Source organism: Nomascus leucogenys, chromosome 9 (assembly GCF_006542625.1).
Source record: "Nomascus leucogenys isolate Asia chromosome 9, Asia_NLE_v1, whole genome shotgun sequence".
NCBI classification, from domain to species: Eukaryota; Metazoa; Chordata; class Mammalia; order Primates; family Hylobatidae; genus Nomascus; species Nomascus leucogenys.
In genome coordinates this window covers 98,068,153-98,085,580 of record NC_044389.1, presented here as the reverse complement: position 1 = coordinate 98,085,580, position 17,428 = coordinate 98,068,153, and the positions used below count along the sequence as shown (strand labels likewise).

At 38.7% G+C, this 17,428-nt stretch overlaps 1 protein-coding gene across 6 annotated transcripts in view; it reads right to left on the bottom strand.

Annotated features, from left to right (window-relative positions):
* The window catches only part of TRDMT1 (tRNA aspartic acid methyltransferase 1), a 61,456-nt gene extending 44,296 nt beyond the window's left edge, over nt 1–17,160 (bottom strand). For 2 of the 6 annotated variants that reach the window (XM_003257684.3, XM_030819241.1), the window contains exon 1: nt 17,028–17,160. In XM_003257684.3, the coding sequence (XP_003257732.1) occupies nt 17,028–17,091 (64 nt within the window). In that variant the 5' untranslated portion in view covers nt 17,092–17,160. Of the gene's footprint in view, nt 1–7,022; nt 7,036–16,740; nt 16,832–17,027 lie in introns of those variants that run through there. The other 4 variants (XM_030819242.1, XM_030819246.1, XM_030819243.1 and 1 more) reach the window with 4 other exon arrangements.
* Nucleotides 17,161–17,428: the final 268 nt, after the last annotated feature.

Genomic DNA, 17,428 nt, shown 5'->3' with positions numbered 1-17,428 from the left:
AAGTGCAAAGACTCTTTAAAAATGAGAATATCAAATGCTAGAAAGGACTAGGTGTGATTTAAAAATCGTCAGTGCAGCACTTCTCAAAAGAAGACATTTATGCAGCCAAAAGACACATGAAAAAATGCTCATCATCACTGGCCATCAGAGAGATGCAAATCAAAACCACAATGAGATACCATCTCACACCAGTTAGAATGGCCATCATTAAAAAGCCAGGAATCAACAGGTGCTGGAGAGGATGTGGAGAAATAGGAACACTTTTACACTGTTGGTGGGACTGTAAACTAGTTCAACCATTGTGGAAGTCAGTGCGGCGATTCCTCAGGGATCTAGAACTAGAAATACCATTCGACCCAGCCATCCCATTACTGGGTATATACCCAAAGGATTATAAATCATGCTGCCATAAAGACACATGCACACGTATGTTCACTGCGGCACTGTTCACAATACCAAAGACTTGGAACCAACCTAAACGTCCAACAACGATAGACTGGATTAAGAAAATGTGGCACATATACACCATGGAATACTATGCAGCCATAAGAAACGATGAGTTCATATCCTTTGTAGGGACATGGATGAAACTGGAAACCGTAATTCTCAGCAAACTATCGCGAGGACAAAAAACCAAACACCGCATGTTCTCACTCACAGGTGGTAATTGAACAATGAGAACACATGGACACAGGAAGGGGAACATCACACACCGGGGACTGTTGTGGGGTGGGGGGAGGGGGGAGGGATAGCATTAGGAGATATACCTAATGCTAAATGATGAGTTAATGGGTACAGCACACCAACATGGCACATGTATACATATGTAACAAACCTGCACGTTGTGCACATGTACCCTAAAACTTAAAGTAGAATAATAATAAAATAATAAAATAAAATATAAAATAAAATAAGTCAGGAAACAACAGGTGCTGCAGAGGATGTGGAGAAATAGGAACGCTTTTACACTGTTGGTGGGACTGTAAACTAGTTCAACCATTGTGGAATACACTGTGGCAATTCCTCAAGGATCTAGAACTAGAAATACCATCCCATTACTGGGCATATACCCAAAGGATTATTAATCATGCTGCCATAAAGACACATGCACACATATGTTTATTGTGGCACTATTCACAATAGCAAAGACTTGGAACTAACCCAAATGTCCAACAATGATAGACTGGATTAAGAAAATGTGGCACATATACACCATGGAATACTATGCAGCCATAAAAAAGGATGAGTTCATGTCCTTTGTAGCGACATAGATGAAGCTGGAAACCATCATTCTGAGCAAACTATTGCAATGACAGAAAACCAAACACCACACGTTCTCACTCATAGGTGGGAATTGAACAATGAGAACACTTGGACACAGGGTGGGGAACATCACACACCAGGGCCTGTTGTGGGCTGGGGGAGGAGGAGGGATAGCATTAGGAGATATACCTAATGTAAATAACAAGTTAAGGGGTGCAGCACACCAACATGGCACGTGCATACCTATGCAACAAACCTGCATGTTGTGCACATGTATCCTAGAACTTAAAGTATAATAAATAAATAAATAAATATCATCAGTGCAGTTGTGAGCATCAATTAACACTCAGTATTTCAATGAATATTTGGTGGTATACATTTAAAACCTTAAAAATTACTTTTGATTTTTTAGCTTTACATTTTGGCACATTTCTTAAGGTGTGATAGGCAAAATAATAATCCCCAAACATGTCCACATCCTAATCCCTGAAACCTGTGAAAATGTTTCCTTACATGGGAGTCAGGATTTTGCAGATGTGATTAAACTTGACATGAGGAGATTATCCTGAATTATGCAGGTGGGCCCAGTATAATCACAAGAAGGACTGAGGAAGGTTAAAATCAGAGAAGGGGATTTGGAGATGGAGTAGAGGTCAGAGAGAAGGCTTTGGGATGCTACACTTCTGGCTTCAAAGATGGAAAAAGGGATAATGAGCCATGTAGCATGGGCAGCCCTAGAAGCTAGAAAAGCCAATGAATTCTCCCCTAGAACCTCCAGAAGGAATGCAGCCCTGTCAATACCTTGATTTTAAGACTTCTGACCTGCAGAATCATAAGATAATAAACCTGTGTTGCTTTAAGCCACTAAGTTTATGTTTATTTGTTACAGCAGCAATAGGAAACTCATACATAAGATAATAATTAGAGATGTAAAGAAAATATTTATATATAAGATAAGTGATGCTATTTTACTTATAATAGTGCAAAATTATGAATGATCTAAATGTCCCAGAATAGATGACTAATTCGAACAAATACTGTACTTTCATAAAGTGGAGTATCATACAACCATTAAAAGTTTATAAATTCTACATTTAATGGCAAGGGAAAATATTCAAGATATTCTAAGTAAAGAAAGCAAGCTATAATTTATTTTAATGTTTATGGTCACATTAGAACAAAGATTAAAAAAATATAATCTAAGCCTTCACCAGTGTTTATGTCTGCATTAGGATCATTGGTGATTTAAATTTTCTTCTCTATTTGTGTAGCATTGGTATTGCCCAGTAGAGCATAATCTCTGGAAAAAGGAACATGACTGTCTCGTTCAATGCTGTATCCTCACCATACAACACAGTAAGCAACAAAAAAAAAATCACTCCATAGTTACGTACTGAATAAATGAATATTTTCAGTGTGTCCCAATATTTTAACAAATATATTACTAATATTGCTAAAAATAAAAAACAAGAAATGCACATAATAATAATTTTTAAATATTCAGCTTCACTAGTAATCAAAAATTAAGATAACAATTTCACCTAGTAAATTATATAGGTTAACATATTATATTGGCATATTTATGGTCACTGAGACATTATTGAATATAAACTAGTATGTCCTTTTAAAAATATAATTTGACAATATCATCAACAACCTTTAAAATGTTCATGTACTACAGCTTATTCATTAATTCAACAAATATTTGTTGAGTATCCACTATACAATGGTGCTTTTAGGTCCAAGGATACAATGGTGAACAAAATAGAACAAAATGCAACAAAAAAATCCCCACCCTCATAGAGCTTACATTCTAGAAGAGGAGGCAGTCAATTATAAAGATAAACAAGTACAATACAAAATATGATAGGCAGTAATAAGTGCTAAAGTGAAAAACAAAACAGGCCAGAGGATAGAGAGGCAGGGCAGAGGATACAAGTTTTGGTACTGAGAACAGTTCACTGTGCATCTTTCCTGACCTTTTTCTGTGTCTAAACACAAATATATTACACACACACCCACTGTATGTGCCCAAATATAAGACAACTGGAATAAAAGTTAATCCCCTATTTTCCCCATGAGAATATCTGAAATTAGATTTCTGGACATTTTCATTATATAAATGTTTAAGGATGTAGTCAAAATAGTCAAATGACTTCATTTGTATAATTTATAATTTAAACATATTTTACTTTTTATATTCAGTTTAATTACTATTTTTAAATTAAAATTAAGTTCTATATTAGTAAAACAAACTCTGTTTTTTGAACTTTTTTTTTAACTGGCATGAAGAATTACAGCTCTTAGGTGTTAACATGGGAAGGGAAAACGGTATTTATCCCATTTAACAGGTCTGGCTAGCTTGTATTCAATAAATATGTGCTTGAAGAAGCCATCTGAGGTAATCTTTAGGATCTGTTATGAATTTATAAAGATATAATTCCAGGTAATATCTTTAAAAAAATAGAGAAAGGATTTCTTATCCCCTGACTACTGAACTGGACAATGCTTATGAAAACCTTTTACCAACCCTGTCAAGTGTTTATTCATGCTCTGCAAAATATTTTCAGCAAGTATTTCCTGTGAGTTTATAACCAGGTTCATTTATGAATTCAAGACATATTTATTGAGCATGACTGACGCTGGCTCTGGCTCCAGGCAGAGACGCTAAAACAATGAATCCCTGCTCCCACAGAGCTTCACACAAGGAGAAGCCTCCAACATATTTTATATAACACTATCTTAGCATGTTCATTTGGAAATATTGTATATTTTCTACTCAAAGTTCATGAAATGATTTTATTCCACTTTCTCATGTGAATCTTTGAAATCAGGGTCACTATCATCAACAGAGCCACCTTTTAAATCATCTAACAGTGTTCAAGGACACACCAACTTTCCTTCAGTCAAAGTTACTTGAGAACTAGCCCTTTTTGAGTTCCTGTATAATGATGTCACTGGAAATTTTATGCCCACCACAAATACCCAGTAGCTATCTGTGATTTCCGCAAAGTAATCACCTACTGTATTGCTTTATAAAGTAATTTTCAAAAGGCTTGTTTACAATAACATCCAACACTTGTAATAGTGAGGTCATCCTCCTAAAAATTACTTCTAGATCTTTAAATTCATTTGTATGGTTTTTGGCCAATTCCACTGAGTGACCTCAATAAACATCTAGAACTGGTATTAAGTTTCTCCAGGCTAATGTAGCTTATCCAAGCAGTACTTTATTGATTTGCTATTTTTGAAAAGTTTAGTAATTGACTAATACAAAGAGATTGCCTTTCTGAAGACTAAATTATAAGGCCATACTCTCTTTCTGAAGTATAATTTTTCGGGTAAAATGAATATCTCATATAGAAGAATTTATGCCAAATGTGTCTGTAAGAGTATATGTATATATGTTTGTATTTTGTTTTTGTTCTTAGTTAAAATAATGGGATCACAAGCCTTTTGAATTTACAGTTCTTAGTTAAAATAATGGGATCACAAGCCTTTTGAAGGAAATGCAAAAGATGATGTCTTCATAGCGAAAAACCCTTGGATTTCAAATACAGTGCCTTTGCCATATATTGATATGCAAAGCCATAAAAAATTTAGAAAAATGGTAGATTCACATCTTTTTCTTCAAACCATGGTACCAACATTCTGACAGTTCAAAATTAATGAAAAGAAATCTCACTGGATGGAGAACAAGCTAGAGATTAAGTCACAATCAACAAAGAACATTTAATTTGAATATTCAAATAATATAGTTTTAACAATTATCTCAGCAAACAATAACCACAAAAATAAATTGAGAACACAAGAATAACATCCGTTCTGAAGAAGCAGAGAAATTATTCTGGTACTTTATTACCATCTAAACCTTAGCGATCTATTAAAGTTTAGCATAGTTTTAAAATTCTAGTTAATTTAAACTCATATGCTAACATGATGCTAAAATTATACACTAGCATATGATTTAAATTTAACTAGAATTTTTAAACTACAAATCCTTTGAATTATAGGTTCTTTTTGGACCAAAATTCAACTCTAATGAAGGCATCTGCCAAAGTCTATGGGGTCCTGTATGTGCTAAAAGACTCTGGCATTTGTTTCTTAAGTCTCATTCATTGAGTACTAGAGGGTAATTAACTTCATTATTTAGTTTGAACAAAAATCAGTAATGGATGCGCAAGAACTATTTAATATTAAAGTTCAACTCTCTAAAAGAGCTGTTTTACTTTAGACAAAGGGGTTTGGCTAGGTTTGTGGTGATTTAAAGTCTCAGAATGAAAATAATTAGTGGATATAAGTAAAAGAAATCATTGGTCCAGGCAAAGTAATGGTAATGTTTAAAATTCCAACATACACTTTACCTAGTCCCTAAAAATGAGATACAATTTTATGCTTTTAGACAAGATAAGAGCTGGTTGGCACTATTCCCGGGTAGCACTTTTCACCAATATTTCTGATAATGTTCCATGGGAAAGCAAAAGGCAACAGAGATTCTAAAAAGGTTCCTAGACACCAAACTATACATGTAACCTTGACCTCATTTATCATTATGATAATAATCACCATGTAATTATGTGTAGATTTGCTCTCATACATCAACTTCTTTTCAGCTTTGAAAAATAAAGAGTTCATATTTCTTGACAGGAATAAAAGAGCAAAAAAAAACAACTTAAACTTAATTATTTTGGCCATAGCTCACTGTTAGCATATGATTTAAATTTTACAGTGAGTAAAGACCAATTTATTCTCAAAAGCCCTGATTATTTTGACAATATTTAAAACGTTTTAAATAAAAAGAACAAAAAAGTTTTATCATGTATTACAGAAAAATATTTGTTATCTATTAAAATGTCACACACAACCATGCCTACAAAAACTTTCCATGATTCAGACTTAATACTTAAGTTTAAACTTATCACAGAAGGATGATATCTACTTAAAGCTGCAGATATTTCACAGCAAGCATGCCTATAGTTCATTTTTTCATTTGTTCATTCACGCATTCAACAAGTATATATAAGAATTATTCCAGACAAAGCCTATCTTATCATAGAGACTACATTCTAGAGGAGAGAGGCAGACAATAAACAAACAAGTTTAAATTATGCCTAACAATAAAATGTACTATGGAGAAAACTAAAAACCAGAGCAAGACAGCATGGGAGAAGGGAGTGGTTCTAGTTTCATGCAGGTCAGTTACAGAATATCTCTTTAGCAGCAACCTGGAAGAGATGAGGGGATGGGCCTGACAGATATCAGGGAGAAACACTTTCTAGGACAGAGAAAAGAGACAATGCAAAGGCCCACAGATGAGAACATGCTGGTTTTGTAGGAAGAACAACCAGGAGGCCAGGGAGCCTGGAGTAGAGTGAGCAAGGGGACAGCCACAGGAGATATGGCCCCAGAGAGAAAGGGGCTCTAGACTAAGCAGGCCTGGGGACCCATTCAGGACTCTTTTTGAGTGATTGGAGAAGCTCCTCAGGAGTTTTAATCACAGTAATAACTTACCAGACATATTTTTTAAAGATCACTCTGGCCACTCTACTGAAAACAAACTTGCGATGCCAGAGCAGAAACAAGATCAGTAAAGAGGCTACCGCAATAATCCTTTGTCCAGAGTCCCAGAAAAGTAGCTCAGGCCAAGCTTAGCTGCAGATGCTTTATCTGGAAGGAAAACTCCAAAGCGGCAAGAGTGAGGGCAGTGAGGCAGGGAAGGAGGGAGTGCATTAGCACGTCGATCAATGCTTCCCAGAAACCCAGCCAACTGCTCTGGCATGAGGGATTTGGTAGAGCCAGGCTGGATGGGATGACCACACCTCAGAGCTGTCAAGGGAGGGCTGTATCTGCTGTGGGAGATGATGAGAGGCCCTGCAGTAGAGACGCCACTGGGTCTGAAATAGCACTTCCCGTCTTCTCACTGGCATTTGAGCAAGGAGCACTGTAGGGGAAGAAGGGAGAGAGTTGTATCTACCGGCTCCTTTCTCATCCTGTCTGTTACTGGTCAAAAGTCCCCCCAAAGAGTGACTCCCCACCTCCCTGCTACTTACACACACAAGCCAGGTTTTGTGATCTGACTCCTCCAGACAGCTACTGAGCAGACAGAGTGCATGCCCACACCCTGACGCTTCACCTGAGTCGAGGTATAGGGGTCGACGATCATCCTGAGGGTCAAGCTCAGCCATCACCCCCTTACAGTGCCAGATGAGGCAAGGTGGCATTAGTCAGGGTGTGACACTGAACAAGCAGCCCCAGGCCAGGAGGCAGGTGGGGCCAAGCAAATCTGGGCAGTGCAAAAATTAAGTCTGACAAGACAGGAGAGAGATTATAGATCAGGTGGTAAAGGTGAAAATGGAGAGAAATGATAGAGTTATAAATATAGTCTGAAGGTAGAGCCTGTAGAACTGGCTGATGTGGGTGAAAAAGAAGAAACAAGATGACTCCAAGGCTCAGATGGGGCAACTAGAAAAACAAAGCCGCCTGTTATTGGGGTGAGGCAGGTTACAAGAGTGGTAAGTTTTGGAAAGGAACAGAGACCAGTAGTTCACCTTTGGGCATTCTAGGAGAAAACAGAGATAGTAAGAACGACAATACCTGCCTAATAGAAAAGTTACAGAGAAGCTTATTTCAAAGTTCGTCCAATTTGTGAACATAGTTGGCTAATATGTATGGCCTTGGGGCCTCTTCTCTTTCACAACCCCAGCATCTCCTCCCATAGCTCCATCAGACATTTCCCGAAACACACACTAAGGAACACTGTTTTCACAATGTAGGTGTGCTCTCCTTCCCGCAAAACAAAAGGGTAGGCAGGGGTCAGGAGCAGCAGAGTCCTTGCCCAAATATAAATACATATGGGAAGTACGGTTTTAAGCCAAACAGCTTCTTTACTTCTCAAAACCTCTGATACATTTCACGTGTCTTGAGAAGGTCTCAAGGAAAGATGTTGTGTGGAGAGTTTCTAAACGTATTTGAACATCAAGGTACACTGAATAAACAAAATCCACATGATCCTCTCAAAAGATGTGGAAAAAGCTTTCAATAAAATCCAACATTTCCTCATGATAAAAACCCCTCAAGAAAGTAGGCATCAAAGGAACATACCTCAAAATAATATGAGGCATCTATGACAAGCCCACAGCCAACATCATACTGAAGGGGCAAATGATGGAAGCATCCCCCTTGTGAACTGAAACAAGACAAGGATGCCCATTCTCACCACTCCTATTCAACACAGTATTGGAAGTACTAACCAGAGCAATCCCTCAACAGAAAGCAATAAAGGAGCCAGGCACAGTGGCTCACACCTGTAATCCCAGCACTTTGGGAGGTCAAGGTGAGCGGATCACCTGAGGTCAGGAGTTTGAGACCAGCCTGGCCAACATGGTGAAACCCCATCTCTACTAAAAATACAAAATTAGCCAGGCATGGTGGCGCATGCCTGTAGCCCCAGCTACCCGGGAGGCTGAGGCAGGAGAATCGCTGGAACCCAGGAGGCAGAGGTTGCAGTGAGCTGAGATTGAGCCACTGCACTCCAGCCTGGGTGACAGAGTGAGAAGACGTCAAACAATCTCTCTTTGCAGACGATATTATTTTATACCTAGAGTACTCTAAAGACTCCACCAAAAGTCTACTGGAACTAATAAATGACTTCATCAAAGTTTCAGGATACTAAATTAATGTGCAAAAATTAGAAGCATTTCTATACACAAATAATGTTCAAACTGAGAGTCAAATCAAGAATGTGATCCTCTTTACAAGAGCCACAAAAAATATATAAAAATACCTAGGAATACATCTAACCAAGGAGGTGAAAGATCTCTACAAGGAGAACAACAAAATACTGCTAAGAGACATCATACAGGTGACAAACAAATGGAAAAATATCCCATGCTTATGGATTCAAAAAATCAATATTGTTAAAATGGTAGTACTGCCTGAAGCAATCTACAGATTCAATGCTATTCCTGTCAAACTACTAGCATCACTTTTTCATAAAACTGGAAAAAAACTATTCTAAAACTCATATGGAACCATATAAAAGCCTGAATAGCCAAAGCAATCCTAAGCAAAAAGAACAAGGCCAGAGGTATTACACTACTGGACTTCAAACTATACTATAAGACTACGGTAACCAAGACAGCATGGTGCTGGTACAAAACAGCCATATTAGACAAATGAAACAGAACAGACAATCCAGAAATAGAGGCACACACGTACAGTCATCTGATGTTCAACAAAGTAGACAAAAAAAAATGGGTAAAGGACTCACTATTTAATAAACGGTGCTAGGATAGCTGGCCAGCCATATGCAGAAGAGTGAAACTGGACCCCTACCTTTCACCATATACAAAAATTAACTCAAGATGGATTAAAGACTTGAATGTAAGACCTCAAACATAAGAATTCTAGAAGAAAACCTAGGAAACACCACTCTGGACATTGGCCTTGGAAAAGAATTTATGACTAAGTCTTCATAAGCGATTGCAACAAAAACAAAAACTGACAAGTGAGACCTAATTAAACTACAGAGCTTCTGCACAGCTAAAGAAACTATCAACAGAGTAAACAGACAACCCACAGAATGGGAGAAAATATTTGCAAACTATGCATCCAGGAAAGGTCTAATATCCAGAATCTAAAAGAAACTTAAACAACTGAACAAGCAAAAAAAAACAACCCCATTTAAAAACTGGGCAAAGGACATGAACAGATACTTCTCAAAAGAAGTGGCACATCAACAAAATGAAAAAAAAAGTCAACATCACTAATCTTCAAGAAATGCAAATCAAAACCACAATGAGACAGCATCTCACACCAGTCAGAATGGTTACGATTAAAAAGTCAATAAAAGGCTAGGCATGATGGCTCATGCCTGTAATCCCAGCACTTTGGGAGATCGAGGCAGGTGGATTGCTTTGGATTAGGAGTTTGAGACCAGCCTGGTCAACATGGTGAAACCCTGTCTCTACTAAAAATACAAAAATTAGCCAAGCATGGTGGTGGGCACCTGTAATCCCAGCTACTCAGGAGGCTGAGGCAGGAGAATCGATTGAACTCGGGAGGCAGAGGTTGCAGTGAGCCAAGATTGTGCCGCTGCACTCCAGCCTGTGCAACAAAGCAAGAATCCAAATCAAAAAAAAAAAAAAAAAAAAAGTCAAAAAAACTTTTGATGCTGGCAAGATGCTGGCAAGGCTGCAGAGAAAAGGGAACCCTTATGCACTGTTGATGGGAAAGTAAATAAATTCAGCCATGGTGGAAAGCAGCTTGGAAATTTCCCAAAGAACTTAAAACAAAACTACCATTCGACCCAGTAATCTCATTACTGAGTATATATGCAAAAGAAAGCAAATCATTCTACCAAAAAGACACATATACTTGCATGTTCATCACAGCGCTAGTCACAATAGCAAAGATGTGCCCATCAATGGTGGACTGAATAAACAAAATGTATATATACACCATTGGAATACTATGCAGCCATAAAAAAGAACAAAATCATGTCCTTTGCAACAACATGGATGCACCTGGAGGCCATTATCCTTAGCGAATTAACACAGAAACAGAAAACCGAATACCTCATGTTCTCACCAATAAGTGGGAGTTAAACACTGGATACTCATGGACAAAAAGATGGCAACAATAGACACTGGGGACTACTAGAGGGAGTAGGGGGGCAGCAAAGGTTGAAAAACTAACTGTAGGTACTATGCCCAGTGCCTGGGTGGTGGGATCATTGATACCTCACATCTCAGCATCACACAATATAGCTAAGTGACAAACTTGCACATGTACCCCTTGAACCTAGAAGTTGAAAAAGAAAAAAAAAAATTTACCCCAACCCCCAAAAATACATTGCAGTGAAGTAAGCACACATTATTCCTCACAAGAAAAGATAAGTAATTCAATTGTCTAATGGGAAGTTAAAGTTCTCTTTTATTGAATACTCAAAATGCATCTTACATATTTCTTTTGTGTATTTCAAGTTTATTAACTTCCACAGGTGCCAGAGAAGAAATGATAAATTTATTTTAATAGGACAACTTTTTACGTTGCTTCACTTTAAATCTGACATGCTATAAAAAGTAACTAGAAGGAAATAGGCATGAAAAGGAAAATTTTATAATCCCAAAGACAGGTATGTATAAATGAAAAAAAAATTAAGTGATTCATATTCCAGCCCCTAACAACTGATGCTATAAAAATATCCTTATGTGACATTCATATCTACATACAAATACACTTCACCACAATGTAGTTGCCTGATTCAGTTACAAACACACCCAGTTACAAACTGGTTTGGTAGACTCCCAAGTTGGCATGTAAGTCATCTAGGAACAAAGACAAAAGAGATTCAGAAAATGAATAATTAATACGTGACAAATGAGAGGCTTAGCATTTTAAAAGAAAATATTAAGGCTGAGTAATTCTTACTAAACACAATGAAGTATTACGGGGTAAAACTCAAAGCCAACTCCTTGGAAGAGCTTTAGAAGCTATTTGGCAGACAGGCCTTTTTGCTTTTAAGGCCGACTCCAATATTTGACTATACAGAAAACAGTCATCCAGCTAGAGCTTTCCTTTATTTGCCACCTTAAACCACATTTTACTCTTCTCCTGCTACTACATTTTAAAATGAGAAAAATACAGAATCTTATTTGCATATATTTGCAGGTGACCTTGCAGGCTCCACTGATATATAACCTATGACACTACTTCTTCCACTGCTTTCTGAAAGAAGATATTTTCACTCGGAAGATTCTCATTAGCCAAAACTTTGTAGACTGTGCAGACATAAGTATCAAAGTGTGCATAAGTAGTTTCTGTATAGGTCAAATATGTATTTAAAAATGTAATAGACATTGTTATGCTGTGGCCATCTAGAATCTTTGCCTATGTTTCCTGTGTTGGAAAATTTGCCACAGTATGGATCCTTCCTTCCCCAAATAGAAGCCAGAACTCACCTTCTCAGCTTCCCTTGTCTGGTAGTGGGATCTAGTGCCTACCAACCACCTGCATCCACATGATAAGACCTCAGTTTAGAGTTAGCAGTGTGAGGAGAGACTTGAATTCAGAGGTAGCAATGTAAGGACTTAAATGAGGAAACCCATCTTTCTGGCAAGGGAGGTGGTAAGAGGCAACCACCTCTCAAGGGAAAACTGTGACAGCACTTCTGGCTTCCAGACCCCAGCACTGTCGGTGTAAGCTGTGATGTCAGGATAAAGTTTCACTGTGGCAATACCCACACTATAGTGTGGGCAGTGCTCCTGTTCACCTAACCTGTTTGTTGGGTGTCCTGGAGATTCTGTGAGTTTCCAAATGTTTTTAATTTTTTTTTTTTCCTGATGATGTTAGCTAGAGTGGATTCTGTGGGTTGCAACTAAGAACTACATATAATACAAAAAAAGAATCTGGGCTAAATAAACCTTCATCATTTGATAAAACGATAGCAGAATGATTATCAATTCAATAATAACCTCAATAGTAAGCTAGAAAGAGTGTGGTACTGTGCTAGAGGCTGTACAGGAACAGAAAGGAACAGCAAAGGATGTTACATTTAAGCCATGTAAATACATGGGAATATAGATATAAATAAAGTTAAATGAAATTTAGAAAATACAGAAGCATCTATGTAGTGACTGTAAAAATGCAACAGCATATTGGATATGCTAATAATGATGAAAAACTTTGACATATATTTTTAAATGTTCACTGGGTTTGAGGCAAATCTATCATGTTGCTAAAGAAATTAAATATACTTTTTATAACTTAAAATTCAGTAATGTGGGGAAAAATATTTGCAAATCATATATCTAATAAGACATTAAGATCCAGAATATATAAAGCCTACAACTCAACAACAACAAAAAGAAAATTCCAAAATGGGCAAAGGCCTTGAAAAGACACTTCTCTGTATTGAAGAAAACAAATGACTAACAGGCACATGAAAAGATGCTCAACAACCCGGCACAGTGGCTCACACCTGTAATCCCAACACTTTGGGAGGTCAAGGTGGGTGGATCACCTGAGGTCAGGAGTTTGAGACCAGCCTGGCCAACATGGTGAAACCCCATCTCTACTAAAAATACAAAAAATTAGCTGGGCGTGGTGGCAGGGACCTGTAATCCCAGCTGCTCGGGAGGCTGAGGCAGGAAGATCGCTTGAATCCGGGAGGCGGAGGTTGCAGTCAACTGAGATCACGCCATTGCACTCCGGCCTGGGCAAGAAGAGCGAAACTCCATCTCAAAAAAAAAAAAAAAAGAAAAAGAAAAGATGTTCAACATTTTTAGTTATTAAGAAAATGCAAATCAAAACCACAATGCGATGTGATTTCATATCCATCAGAATGGCTATTATTTTTAAAAAATGGAATAACAAGTGGAGAATATGGAGATGGAGCAAATGGAGTGCTCATGCAATGGAAAATTGTGCCGCTGCTGTGGAAAACAGTCTGGTGGCTCCTCGAGAGTTAAACAGAATTATCATATGATCCAGCAATTCCACTGCTAGGTCTATACCCCAAAACTTAAAAGTAAGGACTCAAACAATACTTACATACCAATATCCAAAGCAGCACTATTCACAATGGTCAGCAGGTAATTGATACAACTCAGGTGTCTATCAATAGATGAATGGATACACAAAATTGTACAGCTATACAATGGAATATTATTCAGCCACAAAAAGAACTGAGATATTGATACAGGCTACAAAATGAATGAAACTTGAAGACATTATTCTAAGTAAAATAAGCCAGACACAAAAAGACAAATGTATTATTCTACTTATGTGTGGTACACAGAGTAGACAAGTTCATAAAGACAAAGCAGAATCAAGGTTACCAGGGACTAGGGGGAAAGGGAATTTGGAGTTATTGTTTAATAGGTACAGAGCTCTGTTTGAGATGATTAAAAAGTTTTAGAAACGAACAAGGGTGATGGTTGCACAACATTGTGAATGTACTTCAGGCCATTGAACTATACATTTAAAAATAGTTTAAATGATACATTTCATGTTGTGTTTTACCACAACGAAAAAAATTCCATTATGAACCTTATCTAGAAATCAGTCAAAACTGAAGTTCAATATTATTCCTTTTGTGCTGCTTGTTATGTTATTTAATGTATAGATCCAAGGAAGTTAGTAGATCTAACCAGAACAATGGCAACATAGCATGGTTAAAAGGTCAGGTAGGTAGACCTAGGTTAGAATACTGGTTCTACCGCTAACTAGTTTATTACGTACTTTAAAAAGGACCTGAATTTAAAAGATCCCTAATAAACACTAAAGTTAGCTGCTGTTATTAGTCTTTATTATTATATTAAAAACCACCTGGAAAGGAGCAATGCATTTCATTACAGGTAAATTTTAAACTTTAGTACATCAAATAAGCGAACATTGGAAGGCAAACAAGGGTGGAAAAATGTTTGCATCGATATGATTAAGAGTCTATATCCCTAATATGCAGATTTCCACCCAAAAGATAAGAGAGCAGAAAGGTACAGGGAGGCAGGAAAGTTGCTTTGGATCACAGGGTCAGCCAGGGAAGGCCAATATATGAACTGAGACATGAAATGTGAACCGAAGCTAGACTGAAAAAGTCTGGGGTTAGGGAGCACTCTGGATGAGGCAACAGCAAAAGCAAAGGCCAGAACATCGAAGAACTTCGAGGGTTTGAGCAGTAGAGAGAAAGAAAACCAGTAAGCCTCAACAAGAAAGGCTGAGGAAAGAATTCAGGGAATCGTTTAATTAGAATTTCAGCTTTGGGGGTTGACGGTGAAGCGGCAGATAAAATTGAAGAGGATACAGAAGCCAGAACTCACAAGCCTGTTAAGATGGGGCTGTGATTACAACCTCAAAGGGAACCATTTAAGCAACGAAGTGACATGATCTGGTTTACTGTGCAAATGATCATTCTGCCTGCTAGAAGGAAAACAGATGGAGTAGGGAGGCAGAATGGAAGTAAGGAGAGAAGGTGGGAAGCTATGTTAATAATTTAAATTAGAACATAATAGCTTAGATTCACAACAGTAGCACTGGCAATAGAAAAACGTGTACAAATTCACACTGCACTGGCTAATAGGAGAGAAAATATTTTACTCTTTCATTAATCTCAAAACTGTCACTTAAAATTACACAATTTCCCCTAACAAATTAGCAAGGATTAAAAATTGATAATACATAACCCTGATGAATATGTAGTTAAGGCACTCAAAAATCTCTGAAAAGCAATTTGCTATCCTCTCTCTCAAAAGCCTTAAAAATTCTCATAGTTTTTCATTTAGTAACTAGCACACAGTTAAGTCTTACTGTTGAATTAATTCCAACAGTTAGGAAACGTGCTTAAAGAGAAAATCGGCATTATGCTCAAGAATGTAACTGTAGTACACTGTACGTGCAAAAAACTGAAGAATGATCTAAATATTCGACACTTAAGGAGTGGCTGAATTACAGCTTATGATAAAGTACTAAGCAATTAATTAAGGAGTTTCAAGATATGGGAAAACGCGGACATTATATCACTTTAGAGAATTAACAAAGAGTAAATAGTACTAGAGTTTTGCTTTGATGCTGCTAAGTTTTAACATGGGAAATAAAGATGGCCAGCAAACAAGTACTAAAAACTTAATGATCATTAACCTAGTCTGGAATTGAAACAATAAATCTGCTAAAAAAACTTACATGCTAAACCCATTAAATATTGTCTGTATCTTACAGTTAGTCTCTTGTTACTCTTGGTCCTAAATAAGGAAGCAGGGAAGTTTCAGTTTGGTGGTTGTCTTCGTAATTTAAGAATAAACATGCACCTTCAAAGCCTGTTTGTCACGCTATATCCCCAGCTCGTAGCACAAAATCTGGCACAGAATAGGAGCTCAATAAATAATTTTGAGTGAATATCACCAGAAGTAAACCTTTCAGTTCCAACTCAGCACGAAAGAAACCAAAAACCTCAAATCAAAGACGTGCATAAAAGTAATAGTTTGCTTGATAATATCTCGTGATGTCGTTTTAAAGTAATAGTGATAATAATGTATAATATTTGGAGTGGTTACAATGTATCAGGCACTAACAAGCACTTGACAGACTTTAATCCTTATAATAATCATTCTCTTTTAAAACCAGGAAACAGGTTCATCACTGTTCACGAACTAGCCCAACGTCACACTGCCACCAAGCTGGATCTCAGTTCTCTGGCATCTAAGCAGAACTATAGAAGACACGTTTCTTTCCAACGATCAGACTTCCAAGTTCCTCAAGCTTCCTCTACCGTCCTGTTCAGCATTCGCAAACTTCTACCTTGAATTGTAGCTATTATTACCCCTTCCAAGATCCATCTCTCACCAAGGGAGCGCCTGCTAGCTCCCTCCCTCCCCAGCTGGGAAGCCCCCCAAGATGAAGGACCGAGTTTCCATGTTTCTCGGTGGCTGCACACTTAGAATGGGGGCTTGGCACCAGGCGAGGGTCTCGCCCCTTTGATACCCTTTGAGTTTGATTCACTGCCTTGCGAATCCCGACTCCCAACTGAGCCCTTGGAGGCGCCATGTGCGGCCCCTCGAGCCAGACTCGGCGCCAGAAGGGAGTCACCGTCTGGAGGGGTGGACAGGGAGGCGCGCAGGAGCGGTTTCCAGGACAACCGAGGGCCGCCCCACAGTGTCCGCCCCACAGTGTCCGCCCCGAGCGCCTCGGCGCTCCGCCCCTTCCCGGCGTGGGTGCTCCGACCAGGCCCCGTGAGCGAATAGAGAGAGGGGTGGTCGATGGACTCTCACCTCTCAGCGCGTGGTGCATGCCGCCCACGCCGCTGTACAGCTCCAGCACCCGCACGGGCTCCATCCCCGCGCCTCAGCCGCCGCAGCCCCGGAGCTAGGCCTGCCGGTCCGTCGCTCCTCCTCCCTCCATCGCGCCGCTCCCTCAGCCTCTGGTTCCGCGGTGTTTCAGTTCCCCCGTCTCCTACCGCTCCAGGCTCAGGGCTTCAGAGGGCCTCGCGGCCTGGGGGTTGGCGGGGGTGGAGAGGGGAACAAAGGACGGAAAACAGTAAGGCTTCCCGAATGAATGGCAGCCACTCTGTAGCCTGATTTACGCTCCATTTCCTTCTTTGGTGTCAGGGGCCTTGAGTGGAAAAGAAATCCAGAGTTCAGTAAAGGGGAGAAAACTGCCTTGGTTTCCAAGT